General features: G+C 44.6%; 1 protein-coding gene across 1 annotated transcript in view; it reads right to left on the bottom strand.

Moving 5' to 3' along the window:
- Positions 1–16,934, bottom strand: part of CACNA1S (calcium voltage-gated channel subunit alpha1 S) — a 596,588-nt gene that overhangs the window by 69,325 nt on the left and 510,329 nt on the right. The window contains exons 39-40 of the mRNA XM_069633644.1: positions 5,990–6,118; positions 1,123–1,346 (exon numbers count right to left, since the gene is read on the bottom strand). Coding sequence (XP_069489745.1) covers positions 1,123–1,346; positions 5,990–6,118 — 353 coding nt within the window. The remainder of the gene's footprint in view (positions 1–1,122; positions 1,347–5,989; positions 6,119–16,934) is intronic.

Raw genomic sequence — 16,934 nt, 5'->3', positions numbered from 1 at the left:
CTTTCAGAAAAGCAAATTGTATGATATGATATGCTCTGAATAGTCGGGGCGACCTCTGATTTAGGTTTAATGAGAAGTCAGTTTTAATGATGTTGTGATGGAAAATGGTCTTAAAATAACAATGGTTCTTACTGTCGAAGTGTGCTTTAAATGAAACTATTTTATGATTTTACTAATGTATGCTTTTTGTAAAGGTTCGTTGCAAACCAGATACAATAAACAAAAAAGGAAAAAGTATACATGCCAGCACCATTGCCTGAGAGTGGGCGTGAAAGAAAAGAGGGCTTTTTTTTATTTATTTAGAAGCGCTAGCAAAGCTGCAGGCCTTTACTTCGTAGTGTTTTATTTTTACAGTTCGATCATAAAAGCACGTCTTTCTTTCAATGCCAACATCATTACTAAATCTGCCTGAAACTAAAAAAGGATCTTAATTTGTTTTCCATTCATAGTAGCAGTAAAACTTCTAAGAGTGCCAGTGCGTGGTTTAATTTTGACAGAACAAATGAGAACATGTTTACTTTTTCCACGTCCCTAGGGGCACCACTGTGCAACGGAAACATGGGACACTGCGAGGCACAGAGGTTTTGGGAGAGGGAAAGGGGATTATGTTTAACACTTAATGAAACCAGAAATCCCTCTGAACCAGCATTGTTAGGAGGCAAAGAAATTAAAAAAGGAAAATAATGAGTTACAGTCTAAAGCACTAATTGGCCATGTGATGGCAGTGAAATGCAATGTAGTTATGGGCTTCTGTTGCTTACAGTGAATGGAGGACAGCACAGGGGCAACTCGAAAGCAGAGCAACAGAGGTTCGAATCCCGGATCCGCGCTTAAAAACCAAACTCAGGTATGGTATCAGGTGTGTTATAACAAAAAAAAATTAAATAAACCAAATTAAAGAAATAAAATTGAATGGCCAAAGCATCCTCTTTGGTCCTCCACATTGTGCGATTCTGTACTTTGACAGCTGAATGAATATACTTTTTAAAATCATGACTTCTGGTGGGCTGTAAGTTGGAATACAACAACCCTCAGAGGCAAGCGTTTCAGCATCCATCAAGGGCCACTCCGACACAAAACAATACAGCATGAACGACACACAACACCGCACTTTGATACAACCTTCTGATGTCCTTGTTGTTGCCATTGTTGATGTTGGCGTTGTTGGCATTGGTGTTGCGTTCCATGGGGAAGAATTCCACATCGGGTAGGAAGACCGGGGAGTCCAGGTCCTCGCTCTCAGCTTCGGAGAATCGGAGTGGTCGCTGGCTGGCCCTGTGCGACTGAACGGGGCTGCTATGCTCCATCGGGAAACTGTCGACGTGGCCAAACAGACCACCGGTCCGCTATAAACACAGAGAACAAAAAGGCCATGATGTCAAAGGTCCAATGGTTGCTCAAGAGGACTATGATCAACCGCAGAGAGAAAAGAGTAAACAAAGACCAGCCTTTTTTCTACTGCAAAATCAAATGCATCTGTGGTCCAATAGTTGATCATTTCCATGGGCACGTTAGCTATTGTAGGGATTCATGAAAATCCTGTTCAATGTAGTGCCTAAAGGGGAAACTGCAATATAAAGCACTAACCCCTCTCCCTAACAAACATGTACTACACCCAAAGTTCAATCTACTGAGCGCAGACTATAAGGTCAAATTGTATCTTTGGTGGATGCAATGAAGGGAGCCTGGAGTTATGCCTTTGGTGAAACTGATTCTGTGTGCTCTGATAAATAGTAATGGACAAATCAGATGGTCAAAGAGAATTCAGCATAAGCTTTCAGGCCAGCACAGGTCAGGCCTTCAGATCAGAAGTTATGGCACCGGAAGCACGTGTTGTACCAAGCCAACACAGTTTGCAGACCCGATTTTCCAGAATGATAACCTGAGCAAAATGTTAAAAATGTGTTTCCTTTCTAACATGGAATCAAGTGTCTTATGCTGCTTTTCGATTTATAGTTATACAAAGTAAAAAAAAAACTTAGATTTTCTATACTATAGCGGTTAGAACTTTAATAAACTCCATAAATTTGTATTTTTACTGCAATGAAGCCCCTTGTCCAGTTATGAGGATGCCAGAGTTGATGATTCTGGGGGCACGGATGCCACCAGCCAGTGGGTGTTGGGAGTATGAGCAAGATCCCCGGTTACTTTACTTTGGTCCACGTCACATGGCCGGGACCAATCACTGCACCACAGTACAGGTGCGTCCTGGGGACCTGGGGTCCTTCCACTCCATCAGGAAGTTAGGGATGGCAGTCTAAAACCCCTGACCTTTCAAAATCCCTTTTGTAACCTTAAAGGCCTGAATCAGCTGGAAGCTCTCTCTGAGGAGACGCAAAGATTCAACATGTATTCTAGCATGTGCTTAGATCAAGTTGGAGCTTTGCATGATGCATCAAACATGTTATTTAATGCAGTTCACAGCACCCATGGTGAACTCTGCAGGCTTGCAGATGCAATGTTACAAATCTGTGACTTCCTGAAAAGGAAGAATTCATTGAAGTAAGCAAAGTTTATGAAGCATGGTTCTTCAGCAAGAAATTCGCACGCCAGGGATGTAAAGTTTCCATTTCTCTGCACATTCAGTGTGAAAACAGAAACAGGTGCTTACCATACGTTCTCAGCCTTGTGCTTCCAGCCCCGAATACATTCAGATGCTGGAATCACACGAGGCAGGCAGGACCAGGGAGGGTCAGGGGGTGTAACACTCTTATTCAAGATGGCGTACAGATTATTTATAGGCGTGGTCCAGCACAGTGAGACCAAAGTGGCCCCGGTGCACTCTGGGACCACAACCAATCCAAACACTCACCCAGTTACATGCCACAGGTATAGACCCCACTGAAAGTCCAACCCAGGAGGAGAAAGGAACACAGTATCAAAGTACACAGCCCTAGGTGCTCAGTGTGCCTTGTTAGAGAAGTGTATGCCAAGCAGTGTGACAGTGTTTGCATGGGGTAGCAGAAGTGATTGGGAGGTGCAGGAGAAAACTGTGAAGGAAGTGTCAGCAACTACAGAGGAGGTGCTGACAACAGAGGAGGAGGTAGAAATAACAGTAGGTGCTGGTAGTGTAACAGGAAGAGGGGGTAATAGAGAAGAGGGTGATAGCATCAGAGCAGGAGGAGGTAGTGTCAGGGAAGAAAGTGGTCACAAAAAAGGAGGAGGAGTTGGCATCAGGAGAGATGGTGTTAACAGCAGAGGAAATGGTAAGAAATGAGGAGGCGGTGGAAACAGTAAAAGAACCAACAGCTGAGGGGAAAGAGGGGGCAAGTATGAGATTGTGGGGTTCACACAAGAAAGGCAGAGGAGATGGAGGGGCAATGAGACACATGTGTGGAGGGTAGAGAAGGTGCAGTGACAGTGGCAGTGAAGGGGCCCTGTGACTTAAGGGAGAGGAGATCCATGAATTAGGGAAGGGAGAAGTACCGACTGGCTACTGCAGTGCCCCTTAGACCCACCTTACCCCGATAGAGATACCAAGGCTATATCAACAGCTAGTCCAAGAGAGACTTTTCACACTTGAGGAGCGAGCTCAGAAGAACGAGCACAGGAACACCTGGAAAGTAGCAATGTGACTGGGAGATGAGAGCTCATTGTATCCAGTGTGAGAGGCTTGGTTTCGGTTGGTCTTTCGCACCATTTTGTTGACTTGTATAGCAATAAAGTCCTGCCCCGGGTTAAGTCTTCTGTGCGTCCTGCACCTGCTTCCTGACTGCACCTATGTTCAACTTTTGTTTCTGCATCCAGTACTTTGTGTGTTAGACACAAGAGCTGTTCATTAAGACATTTAAGCTCATAATATTTCCCCCATATCCCGCTGGTAATTCGGACGGGATATCATACCATATTCGGTGTCTGATATCCCAGTGTTGCCGGGATATTACAGGCAGTGGAGATGCCGGTAACTCCCTATTCCCATGGAGTCCCCTGGGACTGCATGGGATGGGATGTCGCAATCACTGGCGTAACACTGTGCCTGTGTCTGCCGGTGGGGGCCTGAACTACCTATAGGTCAGACCTTCCGGTAGGTCACAGACCCTACTTGCATACTTGGAGCTTGCCAGTCCAGAAAGGTGTCCGTACACGTTGTTATCGGCACCTTATTTCTGGACGACAAACTCCTAATTAGCCCAATTATTTTCTAAGAAAAAAACATATTTGTGGCTCACAGGTAAATCAAAAGTTTTACAATAATTGCACATATTTTTCAATTATTTTTCATTTAATCTTTTTATATACTTCTAGGGCTGGCCTGTTAGATGCTTCTGTGTACTTTGTGGAGGAGGGTGGGGGAGTCAGAGAAGGGGGAGGTGAGAAGAAGAGAAGATGTAAGTATGCCAGGATAACACAACTTTAAGGGCAAGTTTAATTGTTATTGTAACCTTCTAGTGCCTAGGACGAGCATGCTTCTCCTTTATGCATAGACTTGCATAATATCCTGGCACTTAAGGGGTTCTATTGTTAAGAGGGGTAGAGGGACAGGATTCCATATGACTGGACCATGTTATACCCCAAAACAATTGCAACAAGCAGAATGAGACAAGTCCATTTTTGGGAGGTCCACCTTAGGTTTATCGTCTGGTGATCAGGACAGGTCCATGAGTCAAAGAAAAGCACACCGCATATGTCTGATGTCCCTGTGTACAGCTTCTTGCAATGGTTGCTGTTGGCAATTCAATCCCACCCTTGCAGAGTGTACACCCTCCAAAAGTCTATCAGACAGAACTAGTTTACACAGCCTATTTGTATTTCCACTCGTTCTTTGGGGTAATAAGGTATTTCTACCAGAGACACTACAACAGAATCACAGGAAACTAGGCACTCGGCAACAGGTGCCTAACATAAGATGATAGTGTGTAATTGACTAGGTGATATTAAGGAATGCCACAGATATAAACGAGAGACAGGCGGAGAAAACATGACAAACAGCAATCCAACTAGACTGCATGCTTGCACAAGGATTAGGATGTAGTGGTCCAGGAGACAGCCCAGTTCGGGAGGAGGATTGGTCAGGAAGGGAGATAAGAGTTCATCCTCGAAGATTAGGTCATGGAGACCTTGTGTGAGTTTAATGGACTAGGCGGTAGTGCTGTTTTTGACATAAAGGCGTATTGTGTTCCAGTGGTGAGGAGCAAGGAGGGAGATGGAGTGCAAGTGAAAGGATGCACAGTGTGGGCAGGGAACAGAGAGATACTAATGAGGGTGTCCAAGCAGAGGTTGCACGGAGGGGATTAGTGAAAGATTGCCTCATCCAGATAAGGAGGATGGGTGGCCTTAAACTAGCAGTATGAATTTTGTGGTTTTGGGGGGGGGAGAGAGAGAGAGAGACAGAGACAGAGAGACAGAGAGACAGAGACAGAGAGACAGAGAGAGAGAGAGAGACAGAGAGAGAGAGCCCATGCCCACATGCGCACAAAAGAGAGAGAGACTATGGTGTGTGTCATATTACTAAATTCTATAACAGAGATAGAAGACAGACTGAACAATACTGGAACGGTTCTTGAAGAGTGACCACTCAACCACCAGACCGTGAATAGAAAGCAAAATTAGGACTGCTAGGTCACTCCTGGCCTGAGGACTAATTGAGGACAGACTTTGAAATGGTTCAGAATCTGGAAGGAAAAGAAAAAAAACTTCATCCTACCCACTGAGGCCCACCTCTGTTTCCGCGGACAGTCCGGTTTGCGGCACCGAGCAGGCCAGGCAGCTTCCAGTTGCACATGAAGATAGGCTTTTACAGATTTATCAGGGAGAAAATACATGCACTCTGTATACACGGATGACCCCCCTGATCTTCCACGCGGGTAAATATTCATGATCCTAGCTGGAATCCCATCAAAGCGGTACTATCTGGATTTACCCTGAGAGTAGGTCATTCGCCCATCACACAGGGAAAACAATGAATCATTGATGAGCATAGGGGGAGAGGAATAGTACACTCAGCCGGCTCCTTACTTATATCACCCACGTCCACTGTTTCCCTACTTACCCTGTATATTCCATCCTCGATGGCTGCCTCCTCCATGGCTCTCTCCAACTCCTCCTCTGCTGTGAGATCTCCAGAAATGGCCCGGCGGATCTCAGGAGCAGCCTCCTCCTCAATGCTGCGCAGGCCGGCCTGGGAACCAATCAGAGAGAACCAAATGTTTGACAAGAAAACCAGCAGAATTTCAATATGCAGCCCCCTCCTTGGATAGTGTGGGCTATCAGTCCATAAAGAGAAAGGTAGATGAAGCCTTGGCATATGGCATCATATTGCCACTTTATTTATACTGCCCACAACTTCACCTTCCTGCATCTCATATTTGTGACCAGCTCCTTTTGAACTGCAGAGTGGACAGGAAACGGAAATGACGCATTACAGCTATTTGAAGATGAATCCGATTCCTGGACACATTGAGAATCTGTACAATCTGTGGCAAGGTGGATGATTTAGGGAGGTTTTATCGAGCGAGAATCCGTCAAATTTTTCGATTTCCTTTTTTTAAACAAATTTGGTCGCAAATATATGTGTGGGGGGGTGAAGATAACACAAAAGATAGGGAGTAGTGGGAGGGCCTGTGGGGGGGATATCCACCTGCATATATTTGCAGCCAAAAGGAATCAAAGAAAATTAAATCGACAAATTATTTTCTGCAAAGTCACATAGAACCATGATGTATTGCTCAGTGGTATGCTTCCTTGTAGATTACTTTAACAGTGTAATTTCACTTTGCCACTGGGAATTGAGCCCAACACTTCACTAAAGGGAATCAGGAGAGGCTCCCGTTCCAAGATGGCAGACACATTTAGGCACTTCCTACTTTCTTTCTCATTCCGTTTATTTGTCCTACCGTAGGCATGACTGCTCATATCATTCTAGTGTGTAATATCTCTAAGGCATTGCCTAGAACTGCTTTGATATGTGGGCAATGGTCTCGCCTAAACACTGAGGCCTGTGGGATATGTTGCCTTAAATTCTGCTGATTCTTTAAATTTGGCGATGGATGCAGTCTTTCTTTTTAGTGACTGGTCTTTTGGAAAAAGAGCCTCTTGCTTCCAAGAACTGCTAAGATCATGGTTAAGTGTGTCCCTATATGCAGAATATTCTACCGAATGTCAGCTGAATCCCATTTTACAGAGCATTGACGTGACTTTATCGTGCTGCTATCGCGCTTTTGTACAATATCATGGTTCGATACAGTGCTTTATGCAGATTTCACCCATGTCAAGAGCAGGTGTTATTAACAAATGCAACGTTACTCAATTGATCAAGCTTAAAAGGGTGAAGCACTGAGTTGGCCCGGCTGGGATTCAAGCCTGCAACTGCCGGTCACATACAGACTTCTTTGATGAGCACTCAACGCACTGAGACATCTTGCAGGCATATAGGACTAGCCTTCTGGAATATGCTACTGGATTTATAAAAGAACATTGGACTGTTATCCTAGACATTCACACAGAATAATTTTGGCATCTTTATTGAATTGCACTCTTTTATCATTATTGGATGACGGACCCTTTTTTGTTCAAGAACTGAGTCTTAAATGCTGTATCCATAGATTTGTCCAGAGACAATATAGGAGGTTTCTTATTGCACTGAATCAATTTGACACACAGGGCCTCATTACGAGGTGGGCGGAATGGGTTTAACGGCGCCGGTAATGGTGCCGGTAAACCCATTCCGCCCTATTACGAGGTTCCCTTGCGGGACGCGCTCTGAACATCTGGTCAGACCAGACGTCCTTTGCGGGTCCCGCAAGGGGACCAGGGAGCTAATAACGGGCCCGTTATTAGCTCCCTCCCCATTGAGCCCTATAGGGGCTCAAATGGGAATGGGGATGGGTTTTTTGAATGAGGAATTACCGGGTCCTCAAAGGTTGGAATGGCCCGGTAATTCCTCATTCATGGAACCTGGAGCTGGAACCCGGTATGGAGGCAGCCATGCCCTTATCAATGGCATGACTACCTCCAAACTCGTAATGAGGCCCGCAGTCCTGTATTTCTTGTACAATTTAATCTTTTAGGAGTTAAACCCATAATTCTGGGAGAATATATTCATGATTTATTTCAGTGGCCTTGTGTTATCCCTACTAGATTTAATTGATCCTTCTCTGGGAGGAACTTCTTTTGTACAGATGTTGCAAATGACGTTGGGTTATCAATGGTTCATTCAACAAGACTTTCAGCATTATCATTTGTAGTTAACCTGTCTAATTTCTTTATCTAATCAATAATTATACCTAGTACTGTAAGCAATATTTGGACTTTGCCATACAAATGAACATGTCAATTAATCAAGATTCTAATGTAAACAAATCTGACAAATGTGCCCCTCATATAAGATGTTTTATTCACATCAGCTTTTTCTGTTAGTGAGAAAATGATGTAAGCTGAGGTATTGGTGGTTTTGGAGTAATATGGCCATCCAACATTTACAGGCTGCATTGATGCATTCCACCTAGACGGTAGATTAAGTACGATTTGTCCTCAAGCAACTTTGTTGGGTCTTCTGGATAAGCATGTGCCCCAGTAGTCCTATGGAGGGTGTACATGTGGCATCAGGCATGCACCAATTATTCAGAAACAGGGCATCCTCCAAGAGTACAATAATATGTACTTCAGGGTCTTTAAAAGAAAATATTTGTGTTCACTATCAAAGAAATAGGTTGGTGATCAGTCCCTAGACTATATATATTTCTGAATCAGATTTCTTTTGTAGAGAAACTGTATTTCTAAGGTGGATTTACGCAGTTTAAAAATGTGCAATATCTACCATAATGAAGAAGTGGCCCTTTTAATATGGCTGTGTCTAAGATATCTTGGGCCCGGTTCACAGAAGTGTTTTCTAATGGCACAATCCCATTCGGAGATGCTCTGCGAATAAGGCCCATTTTGCGCAGCTGGTCCCAATAAACGCTATTCTTGAGGGTAAAAAGTCCACCCCACTGGCACAGACCACTTATTATTTCGGAAACCACAATGTTAAAAGGTCACAATACCCTGACCTCGATTCCTGGAGACATGAAATAAAACTCCAGCACAACTACATGCCTCGACTTTCTACTACATTCTGCCAACCATTGAACAGGGCCCTGAGATACAATGACTCCCCCTCTGTTCACAGGTTCCAATCCAGACAGAGCAGACTCAGGCCTTCATCTGTCTGAAGTTGTTAAATGGAGTATCATAAAACTGGGTAAAAACTACATCATTCTTGCAACTGGTAGAAGTGGGAGAAACCTAGCTTGACGTTCTTTATTAAAACCTGATCTTATTGTTTCTAGCTGTGAACAGCTAATGTACCCCAATCTAGAAAATGGAGAATATTGTTGATAATAGAATCTTGTTTTTTGAATTCGGTGCAAATCCGTGTCTCTCTCTATCTCAGTCTATATCTCTGTACATCTCTATGCCTGGGTCTCTCAATGTCTGTCTCCCCCATTATCTGTGAGACGCATTCAGTGTCTCTGCCCCCTACCTCTCTTTCTCTCACTCTCTCTCTGTCTCTTTTAATGTGCCTCTCACTCACTGTCTTCAATGCCTTTATATTTCTCTCTATGTCCCTATATCGCTCTACTTGTCTGTGACTATCTCTGTCTCTCATTCTCTGTGTCTCGCCGACCATCACCCTCCCTTTTATCGCTCTTTTGCCCTTTAATGCCCACTCCTCTCCCACTCACTCCATTCTAATCTGCCCTTGAGGCCAGTGTATTGTGTGGCGTGGGAGGGCGGGGATGTTTCCCCCCTCTCTCTCTCTCCTCCTGCTCCTCCTCTGTCTCTATTCCTTCCCTTTCTCTCTCGCTTAGGAGCTGTGCTGTCAACATGGCAAAAGGCATTTTCCCTACCTCCGTCTTTCACCGGAGCCATCCCCTGCCATCCCCTGCCACCCTGTCAGCAGTTATTCTCCCACTGTCTCGCACGCCCCTCTTACTTTCCCCTCGTTCTCTGAAGTGTGTGTTAAGGTAGTCTCTATCCCTCTCCCGCTCAGCCTCTCTACATTTCTCCCTCTCTCCCAGCCTCCCTCTGGATCCTGTGCATTGAAGAAGGTGTCTCTCGCTCTCTCTCTCTCTCTCTCTCTCTCTCTCTTTCTTTCTCTCTCCCCTCCCTTTCTTCTCGCTTTTCCGTTCTATCACTCCTTCTGTCCAGTCCTCTCCCTCAGCCTCTCCCCATCTCACCCGGGTGGGACATGTGATGTCTTTTGTGATGTCATCTGTGTGCTTAGGGAGTGCGCAATGGGGGGGGGGCTCAAGGTTAAGCTCTTAATTCTGGCTGAAATTCAGGGGTTGTGTTGCATTAAATCAGCACTGTGAGGTCACTTCAGCTAACGCCTTTTCACTGAATATATATAAATATAATTAGTATATGGACATTTCATAGGAAAATCGCCTAATTACAAAATGCACTTTCCCTACCGTCCTTTGGGATTTCACGTCTGGGATTCCTTGACATTTCCCTCCTGCCGATAAAATGGTAGCTGTGCTGAGCCTATACCCTACAAATAATGTGTAGTTTATATAAGTTCTTTGAATAAATATGTCGAAATCGCCCATCCTGAGAGCTGGAGACCCATTAAGTATTATACCTCTACCCTCCTATGTGGGAGGTATTACCAGTCAGATAATGACCCGGGACCCAAGTGAAGCCAGGGTCTGAATGCAGGCAGTGGCACCATTGCCTGACATGTAATGCCCCCACACCAAGGGAGCTATAGCTTTTGGCACCCCGGCATGACTTCCTGGGTACTGATAGCTTTTTCTAAGTTGAGAAATGGTTCAGTGGCCGCTTCTGAACTTAAAAACTACAAAGGCAGATGCTGCCATTTTAAGCGAAGAAGGAACTATCAGTAGACCCTTCCCCATTTCCGTCATAGCCATTGGAGGAGGCATGGCACACAGGGGTGTGCGCCAAGCGGTAAAGGAGAAGCTGCAGAAGCAAGCCAGTGGGAGTGGAGCGATAGCTGGGAGCAAGGGTGTGGCAGGAAAGCAGGCCAGGAGGCGTGGTTTGGTGCCCAGGACATCGCAGGGCTAACCCCTACTGAAGCCCCCAAACATTGAAATACATCATTTATCATTACATTTTCGTCCCCAAATAAATAAGACATACACCAGTTTTTGATTGGAAAAACATTATCACTTTATTGAAGTCATCCTAAGGGGCGGTCCTAGCCCTGCTCAGGCCACAAGCATGCTTAGTCTACAAATCCTTTGCCTGGTGGCCCTTGACATTCCTATTTTTACTTTGAAAACTGGTGAATCCTTCTCACTTCGGTTCCCGTTCTGGCAGGAAGAACGGCCCGACTCTGGTGTCTGACTGCCAGTTCCGTCACTCCCATAACATTTCTTTGGAGCGAATCCCAGGCCACTGCAATTAGTTGTTGAGGGGTCCCAACTGTCCCTAATGATGTCAGCGGAGCAGGACGATTTGTCGCAGCCAGTTCACCGGAGGAGTCGGTTTGGTGTGTCTAGATCGGTGCAGCTGGTTTGGCGCAATTTATCACTGTACCAGTGTCAGTGTAATCGGCCCATGACGAACTGGCCATGCTGTCAGTCCAGAAAAACCAAACACCCCTTGAGGGCCCGGAAATGAATGATAATTGGTTGTCCGAAGACCAACCGCCTCATTTACAGTGTTAAGAATATATATTCATTAGTTATTACGTAGCTATTAGTTCAACTAGAGTGAGACTATTTTAAGATGACCAGAATCGCCATTTTGTTTTCTCTCTCTGCTCTCTCTAACGTTAGCCACTTTGCCTCATGTAAAACTGCTTTGCTGTAGATATTATTTCGCTTCAATGGTCCAAGGCTAAGAAACATGTTGAAACATTACACTGGAGAGCCAGACAGAAATGCCCGTTTCCCTCCCTCACATATCCTTGAAGACAGGGAGCAAGGCATTTAATCAGTACACGAATACCAGCAAATCTCCTGAAAAAATAGCAATGTACGAAACTAGCATTTAAAGAGTTCAATTATGATCTTCTTTACGGCCCCCCTTTCTGAGCCCAGTGAGGCCCCGGAGAGCGGGATGACCTCTAGAGCGAGAATCTAAACTAAGAGATAGTGAGGTCTGGTATGTGCCAGTCTCCTACGCGCAGCTTGCCCATGAAAAACAGAAACGCTGTGTTCTCGCAAATAAAGAATGGTGTCTGTAAAATTGAAGATTGCAAATCGTTACTAAATATGGTGGTCTAAGGTGTCATATTTGTCACACTGGTCAATCATCACCTCTAATTCAAAGGGAAATGAATTGGGGGTGGCATCAAATGTGTCATACTGTGTCATTGCTGATTGTAAGGTGCTCGGTTTGTATATATGTAACTGATGCACGTTTCACTCTCTCTTGCGTCCCCCGAGGTCTGTTAGACACACGTCGCGGGGCATGGGACCATTTGGCCACTGGGACTTCTTTGTATTGCAATAAACCGTAGATTTTGGGAACGGAACCTCGTGTCTGGCGTATCTATTCGAGTGTGGTGACTGTGCCTTGTTTCCACATCCGAGGGTCCCTCAGCGGCCCCTTTCAAGATGGTGCCCAAATAGGAACCCTCCCCCACTTGTTCCATCGTGAACGTTGCAAAAGAAGGAAGGCAGTACGAACGGCGAGGATGGGAGCGATCGAGCCGGGATCAAGAGGTGTTCGGGTCACCCCTGTGAAAGCAATGAGAGACTCCTTTGCAGATCTGCACACCACTGATCCCTGATCGATGTCTCTGGCCAGCGAACAAGGAGGCGAGGGTCCCGAAACGAGGCAGAGCCGAGATACGCAGACACAACGTCATTGGTTGCGTCAGTATACGGACAAATTTTGTCTTGAAAAGGCAAATTGACTAATCAGGTGAGTTGTGCCCCGATTCGTAAGTGATCCTGATATTGGTTGAGAGTTGATTTTGCAAAATCAAACACCCAGAGTAGGTTTGATTAGTCAAGGGTAAGGTTAAAACATGCCTGGGGTATTGTCCACCTTAGCGGGATTTTTCCGCTGTGGCGAACAATCTTTGGAAACTTGCCAGGAAGCACCACCGGGAGGAACGCCGGCTTATGATATGTACATAAAGTATGGTGTGGGAGCGATAATGTTTTGTGAAACTTGGCATAAACAAACCAGAAAACAGGAAAATCTTCAATGGCCGAGGGATGGGAGTTTTGAGATGGAATTTATAGATAATCTGGAAAAAGTGTTGATAAGTAAGAGAGCACGCCCTGGGGCACTTGATATCCTTAGGGACTGGAGGAGGGAAGCAATGCTCCGATTTAGAAGTAGAGAGAAACATGCGCGCAGGCATAAGTCAAAGGCGGAGAAAGCTGAGGAGGAGGAGTGGAGTAATAGCTTGAGAAAGACAAGACGGCGCGATGAATTAAACATAGAAAAAATATATTCACAAAGAGAGCTACACTCATCGGATGAATTAATAAACAGAATCTTAACTGAAACAAAACAGGGCCCGAGGAGTGAAACTAAAAAGACTACGTCAGTAGCTGCCTCTCAACCCCCTCCCGTTGCTCAGCCCCTCCCAACGCCAGCACAGCCACAGGTTGCATCGGCACTGCACTGCCCACTAGCCAGCCAGCCCCGAGTGTTTCGCAATTACCACAGCCCCAGCAGACAGATCCCACTCTCACTGCCCCCTCCGCACCTCTCGATCAAGAGTGTGCCACTGTTCCGACCGCCCCTCCGATGAGTGGAATTGCGCAGAATTAATGTACGAGAGTAACTCGCAGCGCAATTAGTAAGGAGAGAAAGCGTGAGCTGCAAGAGCAGACGGAAATGTATATAGACGATAATGATGGGGTATCCACGCTAGCGTCCCTATATGACTTCAGAAGGAACAACGAAATACAGGTATTGTTGGAATGCATGGGGGAATATTTGTCGGAACAATGGAAAAAGTTAATTGGGAAGTTACCACCACAACGATTGTTGGATTTGAATGCATTAGCCCGTTGTAGAGGGAGAGATGAAGAAATAGAAGAAAATGTGAAGCGATTGTTTGAAATAAAGAATGAATTGGATGAAGAGTATTCTGAAGTACTCGCCGCACCAGGAAATAAGAGAAAGAATATTGAGAGGGGTAGACAGCAGCGATTTCGTCACCAGCAGTGCAAATTAGTTCGGAGATAAAAGTATGTATGCGGGAGGCACTAAAATGGATTTCAGATCCCAGTATTCCCACAAGGGAAATACATGGAATATTTAATGAATACACTTTATCAAACGATGGTTGAATATTTGATAAACAAAGATATACGCGAGGAAAAGGTGAGCCCTCCTGAATTGTTGGCAGTATATAAGAGAGCGATGGAACGGGGAACAGAAGAGACAGCCTTATCCCTCGACCTGGGAATATTGTTGCATATGAGGGAAGGGGGAGGAAAAGTGAGTGTGGCTTTCCCCATGAGAGAAGTGCCCCCTACTTTTGAACCAAAGGTAGAGACTCCTGCAGTAGGCAATGGGCCACCTGTGGTGATCCCAGCACATTACATAGCCCAATATGTGCATGTTCCCTTCTCTAGACAGGAAGTGAATAATATAAAACAAACAATTCCTGACATACGGAAAAATCCATCGGGTTTTTATAAAGAAGTGGAGTCTTTATTACAGTCCTCGATGTTCACTATGGGTGACATAGATCTAATATTCCCCGTAATTTTGCCAGCGGACATATGGAAACAAATAAGAAAGGTAGATGACGAGACGGCCTATGGTGCCACGTGGGCAAATTTAATACTGGAAGATAGGAATAAAGCAGTGGGTGCACAGCAAGGGGCGAATATGTTAGCATTACCGGCACGAATAGTACAGAAGTTAAAAGAATTGGTCCCAGAGAAAAGAATCCAATGGGACAAGATGACGGCGTGTGTTCAAGGTAAAGATGAGTTGTCCACAGATTATTTCAACAGATTCGAAGAAGTATTTACAGATTTCAGTGGACAGGATGTGAGTACGGAAGCACGGAAAAGGTTATTTGTGGATAAATATGTGAGGGGATTAATACTTCCGATTCAAAATTTGATAATGACTTCAGAAAGTGCATGGCAAGCAAAAACGCTAGGAGAAGTATTACACATGGCCCAATATTATGAGAACCGGGTAAATACCGAGAAGGAAAGAGAAGCAAAGGATAGAACAAACTTGAAAACACGAGTGTTACTCCAGCAGGTAGCAGGACACAACAGGGGAAGGGGAAATGCACAGAGTAGGGGAAATTCGAATATGCATGGAGGGCCTTTGGGATTAAACCAATGTGTATACTGCAGAGAGGAAGGACACTGGCGGGCACAATGTCCGCATTTGCAAAATAGAGGCGGATTTAGTCTGAGAAGGCCTCACAGAGGGCACATGGGAACAAATGGTCACAAAAGAAATCATATGCAGCAGCATCAGAATAATTATGGGAATGGTGCACAGAATCAAGGCCAGGCTCCGAATAAAACTACTCAAAGTCAAAATCAGCAGGGTGTACAAACGGGAAGTAGAGGGAGAGGAGGGAACATTTTTGATAACCAGACAAGTGCATATTATAATAACAGTGGAGACTACACATCGGATGATGTGTTGTTACCCCAATAGGACAGCCCAGGACAGGGGTCGGAACCAGTGTCAATTCCCGTGAATCAGAAAGGACCCTACGTAGAGATGAAAATCGGGAATGAAGAGCATAGATTCCTCATAGACACGGGGGCACAAAAGTGCTCGATAGATCATCACTTGTTCCAGACATACCTCTGTCAGGGTGACAGAATATTTCAGTAGGGTTCGCAGGTACCCCAGTATTAAACCCCGAGTCCAAATCAGCAGCAGTGACAATGGGGCCTTTTACTGAACATTGTCCATTTCTCTTAACAGAGCATTGTGGGGAAAATCTTTTAGGATTGAATCTATTGAAAAAACTAAGCGCAGTTATTCATTGTACACCAGATGGGTATTTTTGACTATTTCTCCTCAGACTATGCCGACTTCTGAATTTGTGACAGAACCTTTATCAGAGGAATTGAGTAAGGTACCAGCTTGCATTTGGGCCGTGAATGACAATGATGTGGGATGTTTGAAAATAGAGCCAGTGAAAATTACATTAAAAGAAGGAATACCGCTACCACGTATTGCGCAGTATAAAATTTCAGCAGAAGGAGAGAAAGGATTGAAAAACATTGTTTCTGATTTGGTGAAATTGGGAGTGATTGAAGAAATATCAGGTAGTGTATGTAAAAGTCCCATTCTTCCTGTGTACAAGAAAAGGGGTAATGAGGTACCGTACCGTTTCATAATTGATCTCCGTGCACTGAACAAAGTTGTAGACCCCCAATTCCCATTAGTGCCAGATGTCACTACGATTTTGACAATGATCCCTGCGTCAGCAGAATACTTTAGTGTGATCGATTTATAAAACGCCTTCTTCAGCATTCCAGTACACAAAGAAAGAAGGTATTTATTTGCTTTCACTCTAGGAGGACGATCATTCACATTTACACGCATTCCACAAGGCTATACTGAAAGTCCGAGTATATACAGTAGAGCATTGAAAGAACAGCTAGACATGTTAGAATTACCAGCAGACTGTGTATTGCTACAATACATTGATGATTTACTAATCACTGCTGACACGCAGGAGATATGTAAAGAAGGTACTGTTCTATTATTGACTCATCTAGCTACGCATGGCCATAAAGCAAGCTTAAAGAAATTCCAGTACTGTCAGAAAGAAGTAGCTTATTTGGGTTACCTACTTTCAAAGGAAGGGAGAAGATTAACGCCAGAGAGGATAAAGAGTATTTCTGGTATGCCTATTCCAACAACACAGAAAGGTGTGAGAGCGATAATAGGGATGGCTTCTTATTGCCGTCAATGGATTATAAACTTCGCTTTAATTGTGAAACCAATGGTGGAATTAACAAAAAAGGATGCTGTGATGCCTTTGCAGTGGAATGAAGAATGTCAGAAAGCATTTGATTTGC

This window comes from Ambystoma mexicanum, chromosome 13 (assembly GCF_040938575.1).
Source record: "Ambystoma mexicanum isolate Mex_15411 chromosome 13, UKY_AmexF1_1, whole genome shotgun sequence".
Classification (NCBI taxonomy): Eukaryota; Metazoa; Chordata; class Amphibia; order Caudata; family Ambystomatidae; genus Ambystoma; species Ambystoma mexicanum.
Note: the sequence above shows the minus strand (reverse complement) of the source record. Positions and strands in the feature narration are given on the sequence as shown.